Here is a 26,153-nt window from a genome sequence, read left to right as displayed (position 1 = left end):
AATTGGATCATGAGAGGGAATGTGGGTTGGGGGCTGAAAGGGACCTGGGGCCAGATGTACACATGAGGGAAGGTTACTTAGTAGCAGCCTCCTGTGGCCCCATGTCAGGGAGGAAAACCTTTTCCTCTAGGCTCTTAAGTTCAGTTCTGGGAGGCCTGCGAATTAAGCTGATAAAAGACAGATGAACAGGTGAAGAAAACTTTATTCGTATGAATACAGGAATTTACAAAAGAACTCAGTAAATGGTTAAAGCTAGAGACTTATATCCCTACCTTATTAGGGAAAGTGGGCGTGGAGAAAAGCCCTCTAATGAAGAACACGCGGTTTCCAGAAGAACAAATGAGGGGTAAAGTCTGTGATGACGCGTGTTCGTGCAGGTGTGAGTGATCTTGACCTCTCCTTCATGGCATAACGTGAATCCCAACAGATGCTTCAGTTGTAAATAATTTCCATACCGACTTGGGTTCTAAGCACATCGCCCCATCAGCAATCGCATTCTGGATTTTGTGAGCCTTTGTTCCTCATTCCAAATTCTGATTGGAGGGTTTTGCGTTTTTCAAATAACTTTTCACGTTTCAATAGAATAAGAATTCTTGCTATCAGATAGCCATAAACAAAACAGTAGTACATACACAAAAATGCCATTTCTACTTGAGTCCGTGGAGGGTTAGGACAGGAGGAAAGCAGAGTGGGAGCTCATTGGTCCTGGCTTGACTAGAGGACATTTGGAGTAGATGCTTCATTGGCTGCCTGGGAAAGTTGGTCCTGGACGAGCAGCCTCAGCTCATCTGGGAGCTTGTTAGATGGACAGACTCTCTGGGCCCCACCCCAGGCGGACTGAATCCACATCTGCAGCTGAGCAGGGTTCCCAGGTGACTCACCACGTGCACATTAAAGATTGCGGGACATTTGTGGCTGGTCAATCTAGCGCAGTGCTTCTCAATCTTGGAGGCACTTCGGAATTACCTGGGGAGCCTTTTAAATTCACAATATCAAGATTATACTTTCCTGGATGGTTTCTGCAGTTCATTACTAGGGAAGTTTCTCCTAACGAGTGCAGCACCGAAAACCCCCAGGAGAGCACAGCACTCTCTGGGTGCTGCTTCGCTGCGCCCGCTCTGCGCCATTGATGATGGCTCTCCCCTTCCTCCGGGAGAGCAGGAGGGAAAGGACATCGTCCAAGTGGTCTCCATTTTTTTTATTTATGTATACGTATACATATATATATATGTATATATATAAAAATCCCAGTGTCTACACTCCTGACCGATTCAATCAGGCACTCTGGGGGTGGGATGCAGGTATCTGAAGATGTAAAACCTCCCCAGGTGATTCCAATGCGTAGCCAAGGTTGAGAATCACTCACCAAATAAAGCGATCCCATTGGCAAACCGCTTGAAATAAGGTTACCAAAAGAAAAAATTAAATACCCAAATAATACAAAAAAAAAAAAACCACATGAGTTTATGAAAAACAATGAAGCTTTTGGGTGGTGGAAGCACAACTAGAAAGGCTGTAGCAAGGAGCTTGCAGAAGGACAGAGCTACTCTGACCATCGTAGAAGGAAGCTCCCCAAGATAGGGAGGAGATTTTTATCTAAATCTGAGGAGAACCAATCTGCCTGTTTGCAAGTGGAAAAGCAGACCTGAAACAAGTGAGCGCTGGATCCACCGCGTGGGGCAGGGCTCGGAGGCCCGGAGGGAAGCCCATCACTGTAGAAGGCGCTGCAGCCCGGGAGCCAGCCTCAGTCTGGGAAGATGTCAGATGATTATTATTATTCAGTGTTTTGAACTGGCTGCTAACTTACTTTGAAAGATGCTGCTTTAAAATGAGAGTTATGCTTTTCTGAAAATAAAGCGTGTACCTTGCTAAGAATAGGGAATCTTATGGCCTTGGTGTTACACGGATCTCAGTGATCAACCAGGGCTGTCTGTTCATTTCATTCCTATACCAGGATATTTGTTTTGCAGGAACTTGATGATAGAATGAAAATTAGAATTCAAGACATCTCCCCATAGGTCTTGTGATCTTTCTGCTCCCTTGCATTTCTTTCTTCTTAGATCTTATAAATGATAGAAACAAACTATGTTCTAAGATATGCTGGCTTCATGTGATAAGATCCTTTTTCTCTTCTGTAACGCTACTGACTGAGCTATGTGTTACCTCTCCAATGCCCTCTGGGCTCTGCTGGTGTTTTCTGAAATGAGGGACATTTATGGTTGGTCGAGCAGTACACTGCACACTTCTAATGGATGTCATTTTCATGGCAGTCAGTGGCTCCTAGAGCAGCACAACATGGTAGCCTTGATAAAGGGGCACCAAATCTTTATGGGAAGCAAATACACATGGCTTTACATAACACACTAAGAAAGTCATTTCTTTCAGTCCTTCTGATTTTGTCAAAGAGAAAGTCTCCATTTAGTTCTGGCATGCCTTTAACACCTCTCCCACAATTGCATTTCACCCTGTAATAATGAGAGAGCAGGCTTCTGGTTAGAGCATTGACAGGCAATAGAATTACTCAGTAGGAATATAAAATTTTATCAATGCATTTACTAAAATAAGAAATTTGAGCCAATTTAGGGAAAATAAGTAAATAAATAATACTTGGGTTTTACATGGATATGGCAAGAGAAAAAATGTGAAGGTGGTTACCATATAATTGGAGTGGAAAACACTAGGCAAGATCATTACAAGCCAAGAGCCTAGCATGGGGCTCTAAGAACACATAAGGGAGAAATGATAAAGAAAATCTTTCCAAATCATGATTTGACTTGATTTAAACCAATTCTGCTCTATTAGAAACATCCACTCTTTTTTTTCTGCCTGTTTTTTCCCTCTTTTGAATAATAGGTACAGCCTGTTTCTAAACCACATCATTATATGGTCCTTAGGAATATTTTTTAGAACAATAGTTAGTTACAAGGTAGAAAAAGTAACCCCTACCCCCGAGCTGTAGTTTATGTAAAGGTCGCAGAATGCTGGGCAATTGCTGTGATTTACCTCTCAGAATTATGGGATCTGTTTTTTTTTTCCTCTTTGTCAAATTCAAGGAATATTATTTGCTTGAAATGGAAAGGATTTGCCAGCAGGAAGAAAACTACAGATGGCAATGCACATTCTGTAAAATATAAAAACAAAACAAACACCGGAAAAAAATAAATTCAAGAATCTGACCCCATAAATTTCTGCACTAAGGAACAACTCCAAACTATACACCAAGCTGTTTTATGAGGCGTTTGTGTTAAGCCTTAGGGTGTTTTATCACATTCATGACATTTGATACATATCAAATACGTCAGACCAAAGGCCACATCCCAGAATCTTTTTAAAAATAGACAAAGTACTTAAAGATATAAAGTTTTATTTCCTAAGGGATCTTCTAGTTATAAAGATTGTAACTAGTTATTATTTTGCAGGACTTCTGATGTGTCCAGGTAATATTCTCAGCACCAGTTGCATGGTATGTGATGTGGGGCATCTCGCCCCAGAAAGACCCCAGGGACTCAGCCTCTATAAGTCGCTGCCAGTTTAATGTATAGGATTCACTGTAACCTTGAGTTATCTGGTTCCCTGCCCTAAAGCTAACCTGCATCTGATACTGAGAGGCCCTGGACCGGGAATTCTCACATTTTCTCTAAGAGGGAGGTGGGCAGGAGGTGGAAAATCTAGAGGCATGACTGGAGTGGAAAGTAATTAACACCCAATTCTCCTTTTGCTCTCATCCGAGGTCAGAGGTTGTCAGGAATCCAGGGTTGAGGATCCAAAGCCAAACTTGTCCAGTGGATTCACTCAGGTTCGCAGAGCTGTTGCAAAACCAGCCCTCTTAGAAATGCAGATCTTCTCCCAGATAAATTAGGAACTAGACAGAATGTTCCTTGGGATCACTCAATGTAATAACCCCATTAGATTCCAGAATAAACAGTCTGCTCAGGCACTCAGCAGTGACACTTTACCATTGGAAATAGTGAGTTTGATTTCTGAAGGCAGCTTACCTCTATTGCTAAGATTTTTAATGAGTTGATTTCTGTCTATATTCCAAATTTCCTTTCTACCATCTGATAATAAAATATTTTTATATCTCCATGTGCAAAAGAGTTATGAGTATGAAGAGCATTTAAAAATTGCATGTATCTATTCAGTGTTCTTCATAATTACAAGCTGGTAATTTGTTCTCTTTACCACCTGCAAGTACTTAAAAGTAATCTTTCCAGCTCTTATAATTACAACTTAATTATTTCTGAGCAGATCCCTTTTCTTACCCTTATGCCAAGATTGCATGATTAATGCATTTTTATCTCTTATGCTTCATCTTTTTATTATGTTATTTGTCTTTTTCCCTCTTCAGTTACCAACACAGTACACGTTTATTCAAGTGTATTATCCCCCATTTGCTAATGTGCATTTTCCTGCAAATGATCCAAATTCTGCTTTTCCTGCAAAAGCACCAAGCACAGTTATATATTCCAAGTCAAATATGATATTAGAGTTACAGATTTTTGATTGAATCGTCATTTTAGTTGTTTCCCATCTTTTATTTCCACAGCATTTCCATAGTAAATCACTTCATACACATGATTTGGTTGAGTCAAGGTATTTTTAATTTTGATAGCTGTTACAAATCATCCTCCAATGATAAAATCCAATTGACAGTCCAACAGTGTGAGAGTACCTTTTCTCCCACCTCCTCACCAAAATAGTGTATCATAATATTTTTTAAAATGTTTTATTGAAAAATAAAATTTTGTTTTCATTTGTATTTCATTAATCATGAGTGTGGTTAAGTATCTTTGGTATGTTTATACATCATTTTTATTTATTGTTCCGTGAACAGCCTGTTTAATTCTTTGCTCGATAATTATTTATATATTTATATTCTTTCCTGTTGGTTTGTTGGTCATTTACCAATTGATTTATAGGTGTTCTTTATATAATTAAGTAAATTAGTATTTTTGTCCATATTTGACTGTTTTCCCAGTTCAATTTCAATTTTTTGAATTTATGGGTTTCTTTCCCATGTAAAAGTTTCCAAATTTTACATGGTGAAATGTATTTTATGCCTTTTGAGTTTTGCATCGTGCCTTCTCCATTCAGAACTTATTTTAAAAATTATTCCACATTTTTTCTAAAAAATTTATGTTTTATTTGTAAGATCTACGTATTTACTCCACTGGAAATGTATTTGGTAGAAGGAGTAAGGTAAGATTCCCACTTTATTTTTCCCCAAATAGACCGCCCATTGTTCCAGGCCCCCAGTTGAGCTGCCATCCCCTTCCTGACATATTCTACGTTGCTCTACATATTTGAGTCTATTTCTGGGCTCCCTGCTCTGTTCCATTGACCTGACTCTCCGTGAGGTAGGAGCAAACTGTAATGATCATAACTGTGAGCTTTTATAATTGCATTTAATATCTCATAGAGCTAATTTCCCTTTTATTCCCTTCTATTAAAATTTTTCAGAATTTTCCTATCCATCTTTGCACATTTACCTTTCCCATGTGGATTTTAGAATTCCAATCATTTTATTGGGATTGCCTAGAATTTTTACTGGGATTGAAGTTTATGTGTAAGTTACCTATCTGTGACACCCAATCACACCATGCTGGACTTCTCCACCTCCAAATTGTGAAATGATTCAAATAAGTGCCATTCAAACCTTAATGTGCTTAGAATCACCTGGGGAAATTAGTGAAGGCAGATGCAGTAGGTCAGGAATGGAATTTGAGATTTTGCATTTCTAACAAGCTCCCAGGTGATGCTGATGCTGGTTCGTGGCCCACGGTGAGTGGCAAGGATATATATAGCCATGGAGCACTACCTGTACATTTGGTAGATTTCAACGGCAAAACGCTTGAGAATACTGCTTGGTGTAGGAGCAGCTCTTTGATGATGTTCTCAACTTCTTTTGTAATTAGTCTAATTAGATTTTCTTTCTAATCTAGGATAATTTCTATTACTTTATTTTTCTAGAAACTCATTTAATCTAGGTTTTCAAAATCATTTCCATAAAGTTGAGCAAAATAAGTTGGTTTTTGGGGGGTTTTTTGAGTTTTTTTGAGACAGACTCTCACTCGGTCACCCTGGGTAGAGTGCAGTGGCGTCATGATAGCTCACTGCAACCTCAAACTCCTGGGCTCAAGCAATCCTCCTGCCTCAGCCTCCAAAGTAGCTGGGACTACAGGCACGGGCTACCGTGCCCAGCTAATTCTTCTATTTTTAGTGAAGACGGTCTCACTCTTGCTCAGGTTGATCTCAAACTTCAGAACTCCAGCTATCTTCCTGCCTCGGCCTCCCAGAGTGCTGGGATTGCAGGCATAATTCGCCTCGCCAAGGCAAACTAAGCTTTCTAATCATTTAATTTCCATTCTCTTATTCACATTCTTGTATTGAATGTTTTCTCTCCCTTCTGATTATCTAACAATTTTTTTTTTTTTGAAGAACCAGCTCTTGGATTTATGAGTTCTATCATTTTTCTGTTTTCTCTTTATCATTTGCTTGTATCTTTAACTTTATATTTGCTGTTCTTGAATGTTTCATTCTCCTATTTTCATTGTCGGGGAGGTGTATAATATTAAATAGAAATATGAACCAAAATCAACAAATCTAGGCTCCAAGCCAGACCCTCTCTTCTGACCACACCGCTGCTGCCCAACCCCACCTCCAGGGCTGCACACACTAGATGCAATGTCTTGACGCGGATATTTATTTTTCCTGTGGCACCCCCAAGAACTCTTTCTCCTGAGTCGATTTAGGAGGTACAGGTAGTTTTTGTGACCTGGCTGAATTGCATAGTGGAGAAGCCTAGGATTCTAACCTCCCCCTCATCTTTCACGCTGCACCCCCTCCCGGCCTCCCCCTCCCCAGTCTCCAGCGGCCGCAGTCACTCCCGTGACTGTGCGTGCCCATTGCTGAGCTCCCACAGTCAAAGTGAGAACTTGTGGTATTCGGCTTTTTGTTGACATGGATGTTTTTAACTAGACGTTTATCTAAGGGTCCTGAAAAGAACTTAGACTGGCTTACCACAGCCTTCCCACGTCACTGAAAGAATAGGTTTGGCAGGCTTGTGTTTTGAAAAGCGGGGTGGGGGGGCGGTGCTCTTCCAGGGCTCAGCCACCACGAAATGATCGAAGAGCAAAACGCCACTTAAGTGGCCAAAATGAGCGGCCGCTGGGTTGGATTCTCATTCAGCATCTCACAGCTGGCAAGCCATTCTCTGTTTAGATGTGCTGCTTTCTAGAACATGTCAGGGGCTGCCTCCGTGTAAGGCTTCTCTTCTTTCCTAACCAGGGCAATTTAACTCTCCGAAACTCCACTGTTCAATAACCAGGTACAAACAGCTAGCTCTGGGATCATTTCTAAGGTCATCGTTTTCTCCCTGCTGTAGTTTTCTCTTTCATTCCCAATCTTCCTCTGCCTCTGTATCTCTCCCCTCATAGTTTATGACTTTGAACAGTCCACCCTCCACCACCCACTCCACCTGGCCGGGCACTTAGAGGTGTATTTTCTCTGGGTCTGTGCCTGGCAATCATTTCAGCTGTTAGCCTCTGTCACGTGGGGCTGGCTAAGTGCAGGGTAGCAGAGCTTTACATGTTGCCATGGTGACCTCTCCACTGATGGCAGAACCACTGACCCCAGCAAGTCACACTGTTCGTTTCTGCCTTATTTTGTGCCACAGGAATGCTGTGAGCAGGCCAGGAGAAGGAAAGAGATTTGAGCTCAGTGTCGTCCCTGCCCCCATCCGTCTCCCACTCTAACTCTTCCTACTGCGCTGCCGCGTTTCTGAGTATCCTTCAATATCACTTAAAGCATCTCTTAATAGCACCATGTCCTTGAGCTATGGGGCCACTGGGGGAGCACAACACTTTCCAAATTATCTGCTATCCCTTCTTTTACCGACTCATTACCAACTCATTTAGAAAGACTATTGTCAGAATTCCTAGGTCTAAATTCTCCCAAGGGAACCTGTCAGTCACCACCTAGAAATGCTAGTTCCCCCTTTGTTAGAGAATCAGGACCTGTGTCCTTGCCTGTGATCTCTACAGTTGCAGAAACGTTATCTAGATGACGTTTTTGACCCATCACTATATGCTTTTCAGAGATAAGCCACCACGTAAATACCAATAACAAATGAAAAATTGCTTCACTCATTTGAGATCTTTCTTTGATTCCACATGCTCTACATAAACTATTCAAAAATGTCTAAAGACGGGCAGATTTTTCTGTTGAGCGTCTGGGAGCAACCCTGAAAGATTTTTAAAATATTAATCAACTTTACATTAAAATGCAAATGTACATAAATATCCATATGAATGTGGGGTGGAGTTATTTTAAACATGGAAAATGAGATGAATTGCTTTGAAAATTCCCCCTAAAAAAGCTAAAAACGGTTTTCAATAATTGGGAATTTTAACTTTTAGAAAACTGGAAGGAATACAGACAAAAGTAACAATCATTTACATTTGTGAAGACTTTAATTGCTGACATGCTTTCAATGCAAGATTTTGTTTTATCCTGACAGTGGCCGCATGTGGTAGGCTGAGTGGACGTGACCAGCCTCAGCTTCAAGAAAAGGAAAACACGACTCAGAAAACGTATTTATTCCCTCAGTGAACACTGCATGGGCAGGCAGTGGGTGTGCTCGATGTGAGCTGCACATTAGAATCACCTGGGGAGCTCCTGGCAATCCTGGCACCTGGTCCCCGTCCCAAGCGATTCTTGGTGTGCAGTCGGGATTGTGAGGCAACGTTTGCAGCCTTGTTGACAGCACCTTGCTCAAAAGTATACAGAGAGTAGCATCGTTAGAAAACTTAGACGTGCACACTTCACATTCAGTGATTTTTTTTTTTCCCACTTTTCCTTCCTCTCAATGAAAATTTTCAACTTAAACATTAAAAAATTCCAGTTCATTCTGAACTGTCTTACTATTTTCTGTCATCATTTAAATATAACGCAGACATGTAAAATGTAATTTGCATATCTGTTGGTGAAATCTCTGCTACTAAATACTTTCCCTTTTTTTCCATTTTCCTTTTTTTTTTTTTGACATGGAATAAATCATCTGCAAGGCTGCTAGAGCCAATTAAACATTTTCACGCTCTGTTGACACGAATGAGAACTATGAGCCACATGGCTTGTGCTAGAACTTTATCACATTAATTTCATGATGACATGAGCCGGTACCAGGGAGGAATTTGTTTGTGGGGAAACATCAGGAAGCTTTAATAACCAAGGCTAATTTGTTTCACAAGATTCTCATTGGTGACCATTAGCCCTTCCACCTGTTGACAAGCAAAGCCAGTTGTCTTTTGAGATCTGAGGTTAATTCAAGAGAACAGTTCAAAAAGGCTTTCATATTCAGTTTTCTGAAGTCAGCCTTCTTGGAGGAAGAGACATTTGTCTTGGGATTAGAATTATAAATTTTCACTTGTGCTAATGCAGCTGCAAAGAGTATTTCAAAACCAAGATCCCAATGGGGCATTGATAAAAGACTTAAAATATGTGCAGAATTAATTTTTAAAAGCACTTTAGGTCTCCTCACTCTCCCCTTCTGATAGACCACACAGTGGAGCCAGAGTCGGCTCGGCAGCCTGAGACCTGGACGCACTCCACCATGCTCTCGGCGACCCTCCTCATCTATATACTAGTGTACGAAAGCTTAAGAACAAAAAGGGTCAGCCTCACGTTTTGATGAACTAGCAGCTGCAACACAGACATCCCGCAAAGGTGGGCAGAGCCAGCCCACAGTGCAGCAGCATATTCGTCGTCTAAAACTGAAGACAGCATTTTCTGAAATTGAGATATAGAGGTTATGGCAGAAGATTAAATGTTTCAAAATGCATTTCATTATCCACTGTAGTCTTTCAAAAGACATATGATGATGACAAAAGCAAATTGGCAATATCCAGTCATTTCGAAAAGACCCATCCACAGTCAAATTACGGCCTTTGAATTTACTAGAAACTTCCACAGAGGTAGTAAAAGGAAATCCATCATCCTTACCTCGTTCCAAAATGGTATCATGTGCCTAAATATTCTCACAAATGATGACGCTCATCTCTTGCCTAGATTTTAGGTAATAAAAGAGTGATTTTTCACTGAGCTCTCAATGCATAAATCCTGCAAGTCCAATGCCTTTACTTACATAAGGCCCAGTGGATGTTTCTGAGCAGAAATCTGAAGACAATAGATCCAGGGTCGCCTGAAGACTTTCGTCCTATGCGCTGTGCCAATCCCTGAGCACTGTCTGTGAGGAGAGGTGAACTACATCAGAATGTCCTTAAAATATCCATTTTTTACTTAACTACGATTAGTGGTTGCTTTTCTCTTCTTACTGTCGTATTTTCTCGATGACCCTCTCCTTGGAAATTGAGGCTATTTCTGTGATTCAGTAGACAACCAATTCTTGCTAATACTGCTTTGCTGATAAGAAAACCACAGATTTTATCAGGCGAGACCCCTGTACAGCAGGTATGTTCACAAGGCTTGGTGAACATCCACATCTGTGATGCGGAATTTCATAAAGCCACAGGCAGTCACTCTGGTACTGCAGGATATTTGACATGACGTAATATGCCTATGTGGCCTCGGGCCTTCTGTCCTGGGCTGGTGGGTTCTGTCATTGCACAACGCCCATTCATGCAAGATCCAGCAGCAAGGAAACAATTTTTCCAAAAACAAATCAATAAACTCCAGGAAAAATCTGTTCTCTCTCATATATGCTTTTGAATGCATCGATAGCATCAAAAACCTAAGTGCCAACATCACGATATTTTCCCTTCCTGTTATACTTGCTCTAGAAAACCAACTTTATTTTTGTTTTTTTATCCAGGGAAGTTATCCAAGGACAAATCTAAGATAACCACTTATTAATTTTTTGGCTGTTTCTTCTTAAACGGCTCTTAATATTGATGAGTAATAGACTTCCCCCCTACATTCGAAACACTAAAGAATTATAATCAGAAGTTAAAGTGGTGGTCCTATTATAGCTTTTGCAATACTAAAAAGAAATGGAACTAGAGGAATCAACCCATAGCACATTCTGGCAGGCAAATCATTAAACACACACAAATGATTCGCTCAAAGAAGGGGGGAAAAAAAGACAAGGTTCTCAGAAGGAATCATCTGTTCTCTCTCAGGCACCACGATAAATTAAAACACACACGAACAGCTGGAGATATGAACCTCCAAGGGTCTCGGAGCTCTGCGACTCAAAGTGAGGTCTGTGTTCAATGCAGTGTTAGAAATGCAGGCTCCCAGACCAACTCGATCAGAACCTGCCTGTTAGCAAGGTCCCAGGTGATATGCATGCACCTTAGTGTGCGAAAGCTCCGAAGGACAGCTCTCGGGAATCAATTGCTTTGCTCTCCCCCAAAGGCACATTAGCCTGGGTATAAGGAGGAAGAAAAAGCCTAAAGAGGTTACAGTCACTTTGCCAAGGCCAAAGAACCCACCAGTTATACGAGTACAGGGTCCTTTTTATCCCTGACATCCACAGCCCTATTTGTATAGGAAGTGACAGCCCCTTACGGGAGAGTCCTGCTACTGCTGCTGTGTGCAGTCTGGAAACCACCCAGCAGGAGAAATAGTGTTTTCCCTCAAATGAGGGTTTAAATGGAAATTCCCAAATTTATCATATTCCCCCAGATTTGGGGCTTCTTCACTCCTGCCCTCCTGTTAGCGTCAACATGGATTTATAAACACCCTGGGTCAGAAAGGAAAAGAAATGACAAAACTCACCAAAGAGGAGTCTGACAACATTAGTAGATGGAGTACAGTCCTTCCTCGGTATCTGGGGCAGGACCCCCTCAGATACCATAATCCACAGGATGTTCAAGTCACTTAAATAAAATGATGTAGTACTTGCAAATAACCTGAGCACAACCTCCTGCATACTCTCTAATCTAGATTTTCAAGGCTCATTTTGAGAACGACAGTAAGATGCACAGACAGAGTCCTGAATGAGGAGTCCAAAGACCCCATCCTTGTTCTAGTGACTCTGGCATCTACCAACCACATGGCTTTGACCTGATCGTCATCCATTCTGCATTTCAGCTGTAGAGAGAGGTTGTGGGGCTAAATAATCTGTAAAAGCCAGCTGTAACAGTCTATACTCTGCAAGCACCCATAGTATTATCCAACAATAGCTTTGACAATTGATTTGTAAACAATTACAACTAAACATCAAAGGAACAATTTGCCCACCTGAGGAGAAATAAGACATTTGTCTAACATGAAAATGGACAACCATCTACCTTAGTGTTTATTTTATGAAATACAAACCTGTTTATTAACAAGCTATTTCCAACTAAAATACCTATTTGTAGTTAATCAGACTAAAGAATGCAAAGTCAGCCTAGTCTGGGAGCATTAGCAACTCTTCCTCCTGAAGGCAATTGAGACAGTTCAGAAGTTAGCTAGGAGACCGATGATGGGAAGTGGGAATATAGTAAAATCAATTGCTCATTAGGTACTTTCATCTAAAAATCGGTATTACTCAAAAATCACAACATATCACAGACGATGACAAGTATGTTCTGTTTCTTTCTATCCAATTGCCCTCTTTTGGTCCCTGGATCTTGGACAATCACGCAGCTGCCACTTCCTCTCTCCTCTAAGAAGCTGGAAATGGAAGGCTTGTTTAACTTTACAAGTCAGAAGCCAGAAATTCATAAGCCCTTTCCCGTGTAAAATCAAATTCTGGCTGGCTAGCTTCCTTTAGAAACTGCAGTGAAGGATATGGGTGGAAATGTGGGACTCGGGCTTGGTCAATATGTGCCACATACTGTTCTCCTACATAAAACCTGCTGACCTTGAGACATCTCTCCCTCCTGAAAATGTGATTAGCAGGATTCTCCTAAAACAATGTTCTTTAGCATCTTAGTTGATAACCATTTGTTTTTCATATCTGTTTCCAAAATACCAGTCAATAGTGAATGGCTAAAGCAAATTAAGAAAAATCATTTTCTGCCATTTAACTCAGATTCGAAAAGAGAATAAAGTGAAATAAAACAACGAATGTAGGAAGAACAGGGCATATATACATCGTCTAGCCCAGACCCTGCTTCAAAAACAATGTTGCAATTTACATTATAATTAATAGCTGCAGTTTTGTTGAAGTGTCTCAAATTATCACTTTAGATGCTGAAGCTCCGGTGGTTCCCATGGAGACATTTTTCTCCAGGAGATGTCAGATATGATCTAATTTTTTTTGTCTCTAATACATGACAACCTGAAGCTTCTAGCGCCTTTCATTGTAGGGGGTTTTATGTTAGGTAATTGCAATTTATTTTTATAGGCACTTAAAGGTGTTTTATTTGCAATTGGTTTCTGAGCTTAAAGTCTACAATTTTACATATTTTGAAACTTAGTAGATAACCACAACCACTGGATTTATCTTCTACAGTTAAAAAAAAAAAAAAAATGCTTTTTCTCCCTCTTCTCCCTAGCTACTTACTGGGATGGACAAGAAATCGGAGGATAAAGAATTCAATTTTTTTTTAATATTCTTATAACTGTCTTTTAAATCACTTTGTAGTATTAAGCACCTGCCTTGAAACCTCTTCTATTTTTTGCATTCTGTAAATGGAATCAAATTATATTCCAACAATGTTTTAAAGCACAATTAGAATAATTCCTAGTTCCATAAGTGTTTCTGTAATGGTGATAACCATTCTCCCTGTTCTGCTTTGTCCCATCAGGGGTTCGTATCTGTTACCAAGGGAATGGTGGGTTACTGTTCTTCTACAGTATTGGCTCAGAGTTCTTAAGTTTGCCACGTTGTTCACGCTGCCATCATGAGGAATTATCCTTTGTAAGATAAAATGTCTCTCACACAGCTTTTGAAGAAAGACGAGTACAGTCAGAAACTTTTAGATGTCATTGGCTTCCCCAGACAGCCCACCAACCACAGAAAACAACTGGGATAAATTGATTGGTGATCTTAAGACCAGGCAATGATACTGATTATTTAATAGAACCAGTGTAGACTGATGGCCTCGTATCAGAGATAGTTCAGGTTAGTGTTTAAGAAACGGTTTCTGGAGCCTACTTCCTGGATTCAAATACTAGCTTCACCACTTCCTGGTCTCGTGACCTCGAACAAGTTTTTATCCTTCCAGTGGTGCCAACCTCACAAGGTTCACCTGAGGATTAAGTGAGTTAATACATTAAAAGGACTTAGAACAATCTCTGGCTTGTAGGAAGTGCAATTATTATTTCCTAAACAGTTCCCAAAATTTGAATTTCACATAAATTAACATGACATTTTTGGCACTCCGTGATAGAAGGAAAACACTTCTAGGCTGATTCCACCATAGCTCACCACTTGATTTTCTGCCATTTTTGCAACTTTGCCTTTGAAAGTTGTTCCATGGTCATAGAACTTCAGATTTGGACCTGGCCCTAGAAAGTTTTGTTTGAGGAAACTATAGGCCAAATGATGACTAATTTCACGTAATCCTAGAATTTAGAGCTTTACTACTCATCACATATAAACAACCTACGTGGTGATTTGGGGCCTTTGTTGCTTAATGTCGGAGTTCAGAACTTGTCACTGGCATTCAAGAGTCCTGGTGGTTGCAGCTGCCAAGGGAAGGACACCACACTCACCTCTGCCCAGCACACAGGTATAACAGGTGCTGATTATACTGTTATCATCTCGCTCTTGCAGTAAAGCCTTTCAAGAATTTGGTAGAGAAAAGGGCAAAAGACCTTTAAGAATGGAATGAAACATTCGTAGTGTGTATTCCTTTTTGGGAAAGGAAAGTATACTTTTACTCTCCAGTTCGAATATATGACTATCCTACTATGTCTGTGTAATTATGGAAAGCAACTCCCCCTGGGCCTGCTCTTACAAAGTGTGTTCATTTCCTTTTTGTTTTCCTGAAAATGGAAGAAGGAAAAAGGAAAATGCACCAGTCGTGAACTTTCAGATTGCTTTTCACATGGAAGACAATGGAAAGGAAGAACGTCTGTGTGTTAAAGTGTGAATGTGGCCACATGTGAATGTTTCAGGACCTACAGTATATTTGCCCTCTCTGTGGGTGAGAAGCGTCGCAGTGCACACGTGGTGGGCTCTGAAGCGTCGGCCAGGCTGTTGCTAAGCGTGCTCCTGGGAGAAGACTCTCCCATCACCCGTTCTTCCGCAGTATGTCCTTCCAGCCTGTGCTGCGTAGAGGAGGGGAGGGGAGCTGATTTCTGGGTGGTCCAGTGGAAACATGGTCTATGAATATAATGGAATGACCAGACAAACAAGGACACGTGCAAGGGAAATACATGTGCTCATATGAGAAACTAAATCAGCTGGGATGGCACCATGTCTTGGTTATCATGTAGTGTCATTTGAGGATCCAGAGGAAAAGTGTATTGAATATCGTCCGTGTTTATTTGATGTAAGTCTGGTCTTGAGACTGTTAATATCTAGTCTATTTTGAATTAACACTCTAACTTTGGACCTACTTAACAATGTTTTCCAAAATATAGGTTCCATGATACTCCAGCACCACTAAAATGGCTCAGCTCTCCCAGCAAGCTGGGCAGGGGAAGCATAGGCGTGGATAAGGTTCATCATCCACGTCCCAGTCGTATCTCTTGGGCTCTGTTTTTCTCTGCATGCACTTCCAAAAGGATGTTGGTACTTGGGCAAAAGGACAGTTGCAATAAAATATATCTATCAAAACAGCAATGGCTCTGATTGCCAGAATAAAATGGCTTTGCCTCGAGGGAGTGAGTACTCACATGCATTGGGACAGCCAGGCTTAAGTTATGAATAAAGCCATGAAAATAGGAATGCTCACGCAAAAAGAAAAGAATTTTGTCCTGAATTTCATAAGAGTTTGTTGACCTCTCAGGGTTGTCCACTGATTGTTTCTAACGATAACCAAAGTCTAACAGACAAGGAATCATGCGTATCTTTTCTATATTCAGTATGTTCATTCTTCGTTGGGAAGAATAAGAATGCTGCCTCACTTCAAGGATTTAGTTGAGAAGGGGCAGCTGACTTTCAAAATTATACCTGGATGGAAGACTTTATTATTAGAAGCTATACAATGTTTATACACCTCTTAATAAACTGATTTTAATTATACCAGTTAACAAACCTCCATTTAGTCCTCGTTACTGCATTCCTAGTCATTGGAAATGCAAACATAATTTAGATTGGGCTCTGCCTTTAAAGGACTGGCCACTTAATCTGAGGTGGCTGAGTGCACTTTCAGCAAAGAAGTAAGATTCGATGGACAAAGAGAAGGTAAGCCAGATGTCCAGGGTGCCAGAGGAGTGAACAAAGTCATGCGAACCTGCAGCATCAGGAATCTGTGTCCCTAGAATGTTAAGTTAGAGAAGTGACCCTATAAGGGAAGGGGCAGGAGAGAAATTCAACCCAAGGGAGGCCTCCTTCTCCACACCAGTGAGTTTGGATTTACAGCAAAGGCAACCCTGGGTATTTTTAAAGGTTCTCTTCTAGCACCTGTCATTCTTCTTGGGTCATGTTGGGTCATTTCTTGCACTACTTCCACACTTTCCACTACTGTGTATATCAGTAACTTCAAGGGAATCGAGGAGAAGCCTACCAATATCTCTAAGCATCTGCATTTGTCTGCAGTTTCGTGGCCAAGGATGCCATGCAATAAGGTGGGCGTTGGAGCAGAGAAAACCACGCTACCAGCCACCTTACCTGAGACAGAAAAGCAAACCATTTCATAGCATCATGAATATCACACAATAAAATAATTTACCACTGTAACTTTTTGTCACTATACTTAATATAATTTGAAGGTTCATATTTTTTTAAAGAATGTCAGGACGGGGTGGGGGACAGGGGAGACAAAAAAGGAGTTCAGGAGGTTTCTGTGTTTATCAAAAGGCGACAAGAAATATGACCTAACATTTAATTCATGCCATCCTGTAGCCATAGCTCTGCTTTAGACCAAGGCGATCTGCTCCAGGAAAATCTGCGTCTGTCGGAAGATTTACCTTAACTTCTCGGACAGAAGTCCAGACACACACATGAAATAGTTCTCGAATCACCTTGTGTAGATGATCAGATACTCTGCTGACCTACAGAAAGACTTCAGGATCTATTTGCCTTTCTTGGCCTTAAAATTTGTTCTTTCATGGAGAAACGGTTAATACAACTGATCCTGAATTTTGTAACAGGGAAAGACACAGAAAATCGATTAGGCAGTTAATAATTCTTAACTGTTATGAAATATTACCCCCTTAAAAATTCCTGAAGTGTACAGTGTTTTTGTTAGAGCCATTGAAATATCAGTTTAAAGAAATGATTCCTTTTTAAACTTTTTAATACTGTCACTGTAAAAAGCTCATCTAAAAATACATTCAATGCCACCAGTTGTGAATGGGATAAAAGTGGATGGGAGGCAGATTTCCACCAAATGCAAGAAAACATTGTAATACATAAGTCTGTCTGTCCAGGGAACTGGAGCAGGTCAGCTCAGGGAGTCCTAGGATTCTCTGATATTCCTCCAAGGGAGCAATAGTGTTTTATCCAGGCCTTGTGAAAAGAGGAACCACAGGAACAGGGATGGAGGTTGCTATGATTGTTGTGGGAGAAAATAGCAAGATGAGTCCGTCTGAAAGGGTGATTTCAATCGGGAAAACTGGAAGTGTGGAAGAGTTGTATGAAGAAACAGGTACCAAGTCATTTGGGATCAATGGTACACTTGACTCTTTCTTTCTTTCTGTGCAGCCAGTGCAGATTTTCCATATAACCCAGGACAAGGCCAAGCTATAAGAAATGGAGTCAACAGGAACTCGGCTATCATTGGAGGTAGGTGATGTGTAGGACAGCCTTTCGTGCAGCTGCTCACCTGTGGAAAGTAATAATTTTCAGTTAAATAGTAGTCTAGAAAAAACAAGCATTGTCTAGATTTTTATGTTATTCATTTTGCCATTTAACTAGGACATAGATTATGAAGGATGATGTGGAGAAACTGTAGTAAATGTAACCTGGCTACTTTCCAATGCTGGCTTGTTTTGGGGGAGAAAAAAAGAGGAAAAAGGGTAGTGGTGAGCTAGACAGAATCCGGATATGTAAGTAAGTAGCAGTGACCACAGCCAGGGCATTGCTTTATCTCCTCTGATCTTCTCCACGCTCACCCTCGCACATCCCAGATGGTCCAGGGTAGCTTGCTATGAAAATGGGAAGGAATATACCAGTCCGGTTACAGTTATCTTAATACAAATTATCAGAAAATTAATAAGCCAAAGCTGGAAAAACAAACACCACATGCTCTCGCTATTAAATTGGAACTAAATGATCAACACTCATGTGCACATATGGTAGTAAAACTCAACGGAAATCAAGCAGGAGGGAGTTGGGAGGAGGGGATGGGTAAATTCACACCTAATGGGTACAAATGCACACTACCAGGAGGATGGGCACGCTTATAACTTTCACTCCAACTGTACAAAAGTAATTCACATAACCTAAACATTTGTACCCCTATAATCTGGAAAAAAATAGTAAAATCATCTAAAATATTCCAGTCTTTTCTTCTTGCCATGGACGGCTGCAGAATCATTTGATTCTCCTAGGATGGTCCCTCACATTTGGGTCACACTATTGATAGCCCTGTCGCCATTGTGTTCTTCTCTCCCTGCTCCTCTGCCTTATTCCACAAAGATATTTCCTGCCTTTCTGAGTGTGGCTAATATTGTAAACACTTCAAGGATTTCAAACTCGGCCAACCAACATGGCTTAGCCAGTAAGTTTCTTTTCTACAGGAAGAAAGTACACGACTCCTTTCTAAGAAATACAGATGACTATAAAATTAGAATACATTCAGAATGGTGCTTAAATCACATTGTCCACAGTTCTGTATAGTCTGATTAAGGTCCAAATCCTCACTGGTTTTTTGCTTTCTAAAAACATAATGTGCACCTTTAAGTGTAACAGGGCAATGACTTTCCCAGGTTCATACACCCGTGACCACCACTACAAGATAGAGAGCATTTCTATCACCCTAAAAAGCTTTCTTGTGTCCCTCTGTTGTCCCCCGCCCCACTCCCAACCAAGGCAAGGTCTGACGTGCTTCTTGTCACCATTAGATTCGTTTTGCCTCTTTTAGAGTTTCATATAACTGGAATCATATAGGATATAGTGCCTTCTACTCGGCATAATGTTTTTGAGACCTATCCACATTACTGCATGTATCAATAATGCATATATTGTCCAGTTGTATTCCATTGAATGGATTTACTATAATTTGTTTTATCTACCCACCTGTTGATAGATGATTGGTTAAGTTTCCAGATTTGGGCCATTATGAATAAAGTTGCTATGAACATTCTTGCACTAGTCTTGTGTGAACATAAGTTTTAATTTTTCTTTGGTAAGTCCTATGAGTACAATTGCTAGGTATTATAGAAAGTAGATATTTAACTTTATAAGAAATTCCCAGTTTTCCAAAATGGTTGGACCACTGTACCGAGCTTATAAATGAACATCTTAACAATGTTTCGTACTTCTACCTTTAAACACAGTGTATCCACACACTTGTTTAGGTCTTCCTTACTTTTTCTCAGCAAGGTGTTATGGTTTTCAGTGCAAAGTCTTGAACAACTCTGTTCAACTTGTGCAATTATAAATGGTGTTATTTCATTTTCTAAGTGTTTCTTGCTGATATAAAAAAAAATCAATTGTACTTTTACATATCAAACTTGTATTCTGTGACCTTACTAAATTTCCTGTTTTAGTAATTTTTTTGGTATATTCCTTATTTTCTACGTAAATGAGCAAGTCTTCTGAGAAAAAAGTTTTTACTTCTTTATTCCCAATCTGGATGCTTTTTATTTTTGTTTTATTGCACTGCCTAGGGCTTCCAGTGCAAAGGTGAATAAAAGTGTTGAGATTTGACCATCTTGCATTGTTCCATAAGTTAGGGGGAATGTGCTTAGTCTTTCACTATTAAGTGGGATATTAGCTTTAGTCAGGTTGAGAAAGTTTCCTTCTATTCATAGTTTACTGAAAGCTTTATGATGAATGGGTGTTGGAAGTTTTCCAAAAGCTTTTTCCCCATCTGTTGAGAGGATCATGTGGTTTTCCTCCTTTATTTGTTTAATGTGGTAAATTATTATATTGCTTTATTTTGAACGTTGAACCAACCTTGGATTCCTATGCATCATGATGCCTTGCATCACTTCCTCATAATATTAAATATATTATCTTTTTTACATATTACTCGGTTTGATTTGCTAAAATTCTGCTAAGGAAGAATATTGCTCCATAGTCTTTTCTTGTAATGTTTTTGTCTGGGTTTAGTGTCAGGATAATGCTGGTCTCATAAAATGAGTTGAATAGTGTTTTCTCTTCCTTTGTTTTAAGAAAGATCTGTAGGATTGGTATTATTGCCCTAGGTCAAGTTTGTTAATAGTGGTGTTCAGGGTCTTCTAAAGTCTTACTGATTTTTCTGTTCAATTTGTTCTATCAAATACTGATAGAAGAGTGTTAATCTCCAACTCTAATTTTAAATTGGAATAATTCTTCCATTTCCATCAGTTTTTGCTTCATCTGTTTTGTAGTTCTATTAGTTATATACACATTTGGAATCACTGTCCTCTTGATGAATTGACACTTTTGTCATTATGAAATGTTCTTTATCTACTAATAATCTTGACCTTTGTCTCATTAATATAGCTATTCCAGCTTATTTATGATTAGTGTTTGCATAGTATATCTTTTTCCACCCTTTTACTTTTGACCTGTTTCTTCATATTTAAAGTTTGTCTTGTAAACATGATACAGTTGGCTCCTTTTTTATCTACTCTCTGCTTAATTGGAATGTTTAGATCAATTATACTTATTTCTATCTTGTCTAATCTCTATTTCAACCAGTGCTTTTTTGTTTCAGATGTTGTGTTTTACCTCAAGTTCCACTTTGCTTCATTTTATATCTTGCATTTTCTCATTATGATCATGTTTTACTTTAAATCCTTGTGCATATTTATACTAGCTGTTATAATGTCCTTATCTGCTAATTCCATGATCTCGGTCATATCTGTATCTTCTTCTAACTGATTTTTTTTCCTCCTCGTTGAGTGACATTTTTCTACCTTTTTTTTTTTTTTATCAGATGCTAGACATTATTGTTATACTGAGTTTTTGAGTTCTATTGTCTTTCTTTAGTAAATACTGGGGTTTGTTTTGGCAGACAATTAAGTTCATTGCAGCTTGATATTTTTTAGTCTTTTTCAAAGCTTTGTAAAGGCAGATTTAGAGTAGTCTTTAGGCCTATTTTAGCAAAATGTCCTCAGCACCATCCTCCTATAGTCCATATTAAGTATCCTGCTTGTTTAATGAGGTCTCTCCATTGTGCTACCAAGGAAGGTAGCTTGTATTGGGGCTGTTGATTTTATTTTTCATTGAATTCTACAAGATGATATTGTTCCATGTATATAGTCTTAGACCTATTTAATGTCTGTAACTATCAGCTACAATCCCATGGTGACCAGCTGTTAGAAAAAAATTTTCTAGAGCATAGAAAATTGGGCCCTGTGTGAGCTCTGGAAATTGTTCTGCTTACAGCTCCTGAGTCATTTCTCTTTGCCTGGCCTTGTGGAATTTCATCCTGTGCATGCACATATTAGTATTCAGCATGGATTCCAATCTGTGCAGATTATTGGAGTTCTTCTATGCATAGCACTGTGTGTGTGTGTGTGTGTGTGTGTGTGTGTGTGTCTGTCTGTCTGTCTCCCTCCCCCCTTGACTGAGGGAGATTATTGTGTTTTTCTTGAGCTGCCCCTTCCTGCACTGCTGTCCAGAAATCGCCGCCAGTGAGAAAACTAGGAAAAATGTAGGATTCATCTCTTCTCTCAGACATCATGGTTCTGCTCCACGTGTTGCCCAATGTCCAAAAACGGTTGTTTCATAAGTTTTCCCCAGTGCTAGTTACTTTTGGCTGGAAGACAAGTTATTCCTGTTGTTCTTGTTACCCCTGCATGGACAAAAGCAGAGTCTTATTTCAATTTCGTTGTCTTCATTGTTTTGAAGTGTGTGTTTTACAGGGGAAAGGGTAATGTTTGCGGGAACTACGGTGACAAGGGGAAGAGGTGTTGGAGGGATATACAGGATTTGTTTAACTCCAGGGCTTCTCCTGTCTCCACCAGGGGTCATTGCCGTGGTGATCTTCACCATCCTCTGCACCTTGGTCTTCCTCATTCGGTACATGTTTCGTCACAAGGGCACCTACCACACCAACGAAGCAAAGGGAGCGGAGTCGGCCGAGAGCGCGGATGCTGCCATTATGAACAACGACCCCAATTTCACAGAGACCATTGACGAAAGCAAAAAGGAATGGCTCATCTGAGGGGTGGCTGTTTAGCTATGGGATGGGAGGAGGGAGTTCCTAGGGAGGAGGGAAAGGACAAAAGCACCCTGCTTCATACTCTGAGCACATCCTAAAATATCAGCACAAGTTGGGGGAGGCAAGCAAAGGAATCTTCTTGAGACTGAGCACCACAAAAAATCCTTTTTACTATTTCTTTATAGCTGAGTTTCCCCTTCTGTATCAAAACAAAATAATACAAAAAATGCTTTTAGAGTTTAAGCAACAGTTGAAATTTGTAGGTAATATCTGTCTTATTTTGTGTGTGTTTAGAGGTGTTCTAAAAACCCGTGGTAACAGGGCAAGTTTTCTACATTTTTAAGAGCCCTTAGAATGTGGATATTTTTTCTTGAGAAAAGCCAATGCACATACATGTGGCCCCCAACATTCTCTTCCTTTTGCTTATAGTCAACTTTTAAGGGGCTGTTGTAGTGACTAGTTTGTGTTCATATAATAATATTTCTTTTGATGTCCTATAAATTGGAAAAGGAAAGAAAGGGGCAAAGAGAACCAATTATTTGCCAGTTTTCAAAGAGACCTGAATCTACGCCAGTTCTGAGGGTTCCTGCGAACACCAGCAGCTGAAGGAAGAGGGTGTATAGCACCTGTTGTGTAGCAACGTAACCAACACAGCTGTAGAGAAGTGTTAAAGAATCAGGGAAAGTAGCTTGTATTGGGGCTGTTGGTTTTATTTTTCATTGAATTCTACAAGATGATATTGTTCCATGTACATAGTCTTAGACCTATTTAATATCTGTAACTATCAGCTACAATACCATGGTGACCGGCTGTTAGAAAAAAAATTTTCCTGTTTTACCTGCAACATACTGGATTTATATGTGTATAAGCGCCTCAGTGGGGAATTAGAGCCAGATGTTATGATTTGTTTGTTTCTTTTATAGTTGTAGCAAAATTTCTAGTGAATGCATAAATTAGGTTGCTCTTCATATTTTGCTTTAGATCTCTGGTTTTTACACCCCTGTGACAAAATCCTAGCAGACAGTGTCCTCTGGCTGGACACAATACAATAAAGCCAAGTTGTTCCTGCTATTACTCTGGAATCATATCGAAAACACTGCCATGTTTTACATCAACTACTCCACGTGTTTTTCTATCCAAAACAGACACGGCTGTGATTCAGGGAACTTCTATGACAAACGCACTTGAACCGCAAGTTCGTCACAAACCTGGTAACTAATTGTTGCTTCTCAGAGAATGAACGAGTCTACTTAATCACGTTTCTTAGTTTAATCAGAAACCTTGACCAACTTATTTCAACAAATAACTCACTGATTTTATTTAAAAATAAGACTGTGCAAACAAATGGGGACAATACTCCCTACTGGAATATCAAAATTTTAAAACATGTGTTTTACTTACATAAAAGTTATTTCTAGAATGACTACCATTTATCATTATATTTTAGGCCTCCTATACTTAATAATCCCTTTTTAAAAAAATTTTTAGATGCCAACATTTTGAGGAATTATATATGATCACGCTTCCCTTCTCTTCCTGGAGGCGGGTAAGATGAAGTTTAAAAGGTATGGATGCGATTTTTCCGATGGCCTGGCTCAATGAAATGGAAGTTCTACTTTGTTAGGGTTGTACATACACATTCTCCAAGATTCTCAGTGTGTCTCACTTACGGGAGGACCTCCATCCTTGGGTAATGGAAAACATGATCTAGAGTCACAGTGGCACATTGCACCAGTTCGTAACACGTTCTGAGTGAGACGGTGGACAAGCTAACGCTCACCAAGTCAGGGTAACAGAACAAAAGGGCTACGACACCCTTTCACAGCTATTGGCCAACCTCAGGCCCAATCACAAGCACCCTTCATGAAAGGTCTTGGTCATTCTTCTATAAAATACACTTAAAATCGGAAAGTATTTAATACGACTAAATATCAGAACAATGTAACATTTACAAATGACATATTGAAACCCAAGACTGTTTTGTTTAACCAAGATGACTACCATTAAGGGCTGGTTTGTGTATTTTCAAATTGAAAAAGCAAATTTTAAACATTGTGTTTTAGAAGTGTTTCTGATTCTTTTGGCCTATTTTACAGGTATTACTTTTGCACTTAACAAATAATACCAGGTGAAAATTTATTTCTTGCAGTTCCCACAATAGCTCTATTCTTTCTGTGCTGTCTCGGCACTTTTCCTTTCTTCCCAAAATGACTAAGAACCACCAAAAGCAGCTCCTGATAATAAAATGTTCTCATCCTTTTTCTTCCCTCTCTACTTTCCTCCTCCTGGCCACAAAAGGTGAAAAATAAGATCCAACCCTTCTCTCACCAAACTTTTGAACATAGGGCACCGGAATTCCTGCAGGCATCAGTGGTTCCTCCATGTCACCATCAGTTAAGACATAGAGAAATATGACAACACTGTCTCTTTTCCTAAGGGGGTTACAATGTGGCCATCAGGACACAAAAAGGTAGATAAGGTATTAAGTAACTTAAGGACAAGTAAGTGCTGGAAATCTTGGCCCCTCCCTGGTATTAGGGGTTTAATAAAAATTCCTACATCTGTTTATAACAGCCATATCCAGTATATTTTGAATGGTAAATCTGTTTATGTGAAAAAAGGAAATAAATCTTTTCTCCAGCTCCCTCCCTTGACAGCTTAGCGTAATGCCGCCTCGATAGCCATGACATTATGAACCAAATTCAGTGTCTAATCTTGCTTTGTCATTCGCATCCCACAAAATCTTGACGTCTTATTAATATATCCCAATACCTTCTCAGTCAAGCACAAATAGGCTAGTGGTAGCCTCTTTAAGTGTCATAATACCAATAGACAAGAAAACAACAAAGACAAGAGGCTGTTTTAAAGTTTCAGGGAAAGATGATGGCTGATTTAGAGTTGTTTGTGCAGGAAACATCTTCTGTGTGTAAAGCAAACGTCTATGTTGCAAGAAGCTCGGAGAAGACTTTGAACAAAAGCAAAATTAGTGCTATTCTAAGCTCTCTAAATAGCATATTCCCTAGAGCTCAAGGAAGCTAGCCCAGGAGGTAGAAAAAGTTATTGTCAAATTATTCTCTGGCCCTTCTTAATATTTAAGAATATATTTCCCCTTGTGGCTTTCAACCAACTGCTCAAAAAAAGGGACTTGTTACATGGAAGTTTTTATTGAAGAGCTGGGAACAAGAGTTTAGAGTGCCTTTGTTAGAAAATTGTCTGTTGCCCTGCGTTTGACAAACAAGCATCCTTTATTAACAGGAGCAGCAATTCAGAGGCACAAGAAAAAGTATCGGCAGGAGCAAAGAGTGGGTCTTAATGTTGTTGAGTATCTGTTGAGCAGCCCCCAGGTGCAGGCTGAGGGATGGACACGAAGACACAAGCCGTAGAAAGCACCCCAGGAAAAAGCGAACGGCTATTGGATATGAAAATGCAAGTGTTCAGTTCTTGTCAAGAAGAAACTTTTCTTCTGTAACGGGGTCTGTTCTTTGCTACCCTTCCACTTGTTTTCTTCCTCTTCTCCACACCATATCCTTCTCTGGTAGTGTGAATATCTTAATGGTCCCTTTACGTCTCATGCCTCCAAACAATTAACACCTGGTTTGAACCTCTAATTTTTCTTTTCTTTTCACCATCCTGTCAAGCTGTTTTCAAAAAGAAAGGCAGCAATTGTTAAATTGAATTCAAGTCAGCAAGCCAAAAATAGGTCTTAAACTGCTAGTCCCAGTAGAACCACTTGATCCTGAAATAGGTGAGAAACAATAATAACGTGCCCAGCTGAACTGAGCTCAAAACCAGTGGGTGCTGTTTCTGAAGTGATGTTTTGGTGAAAGTGGA

The 26,153-nt window shown here is 39.9% G+C and overlaps 1 protein-coding gene across 1 annotated transcript in view; it reads left to right on the top strand.

Moving 5' to 3' along the window:
- The window catches only part of CNTNAP2 (contactin associated protein-like 2), a 1,798,324-nt gene extending 1,775,849 nt beyond the window's left edge, over window positions 1–22,475 (top strand). The window contains exons 22-23 of the mRNA XM_012662081.1: window positions 17,708–17,788; window positions 22,126–22,475. Of these exons, the coding sequence (XP_012517535.1) occupies window positions 17,708–17,788; window positions 22,126–22,325 (281 nt within the window). The 3' untranslated portion in view covers window positions 22,326–22,475. The remainder of the gene's footprint in view (window positions 1–17,707; window positions 17,789–22,125) is intronic.
- Window positions 22,476–26,153: the final 3,678 nt, after the last annotated feature.

The sequence above is a fragment of the Propithecus coquereli genome, unplaced genomic scaffold (assembly GCF_000956105.1).
Source record: "Propithecus coquereli isolate 6110/MARCELLA unplaced genomic scaffold, Pcoq_1.0 Scaffold75, whole genome shotgun sequence".
Taxonomy (NCBI): domain Eukaryota; kingdom Metazoa; phylum Chordata; class Mammalia; order Primates; family Indriidae; genus Propithecus; species Propithecus coquereli.
The sequence above is the reverse complement of the archived record's forward strand: the minus strand, read 5'-3'. Positions and strand labels throughout refer to the sequence as shown.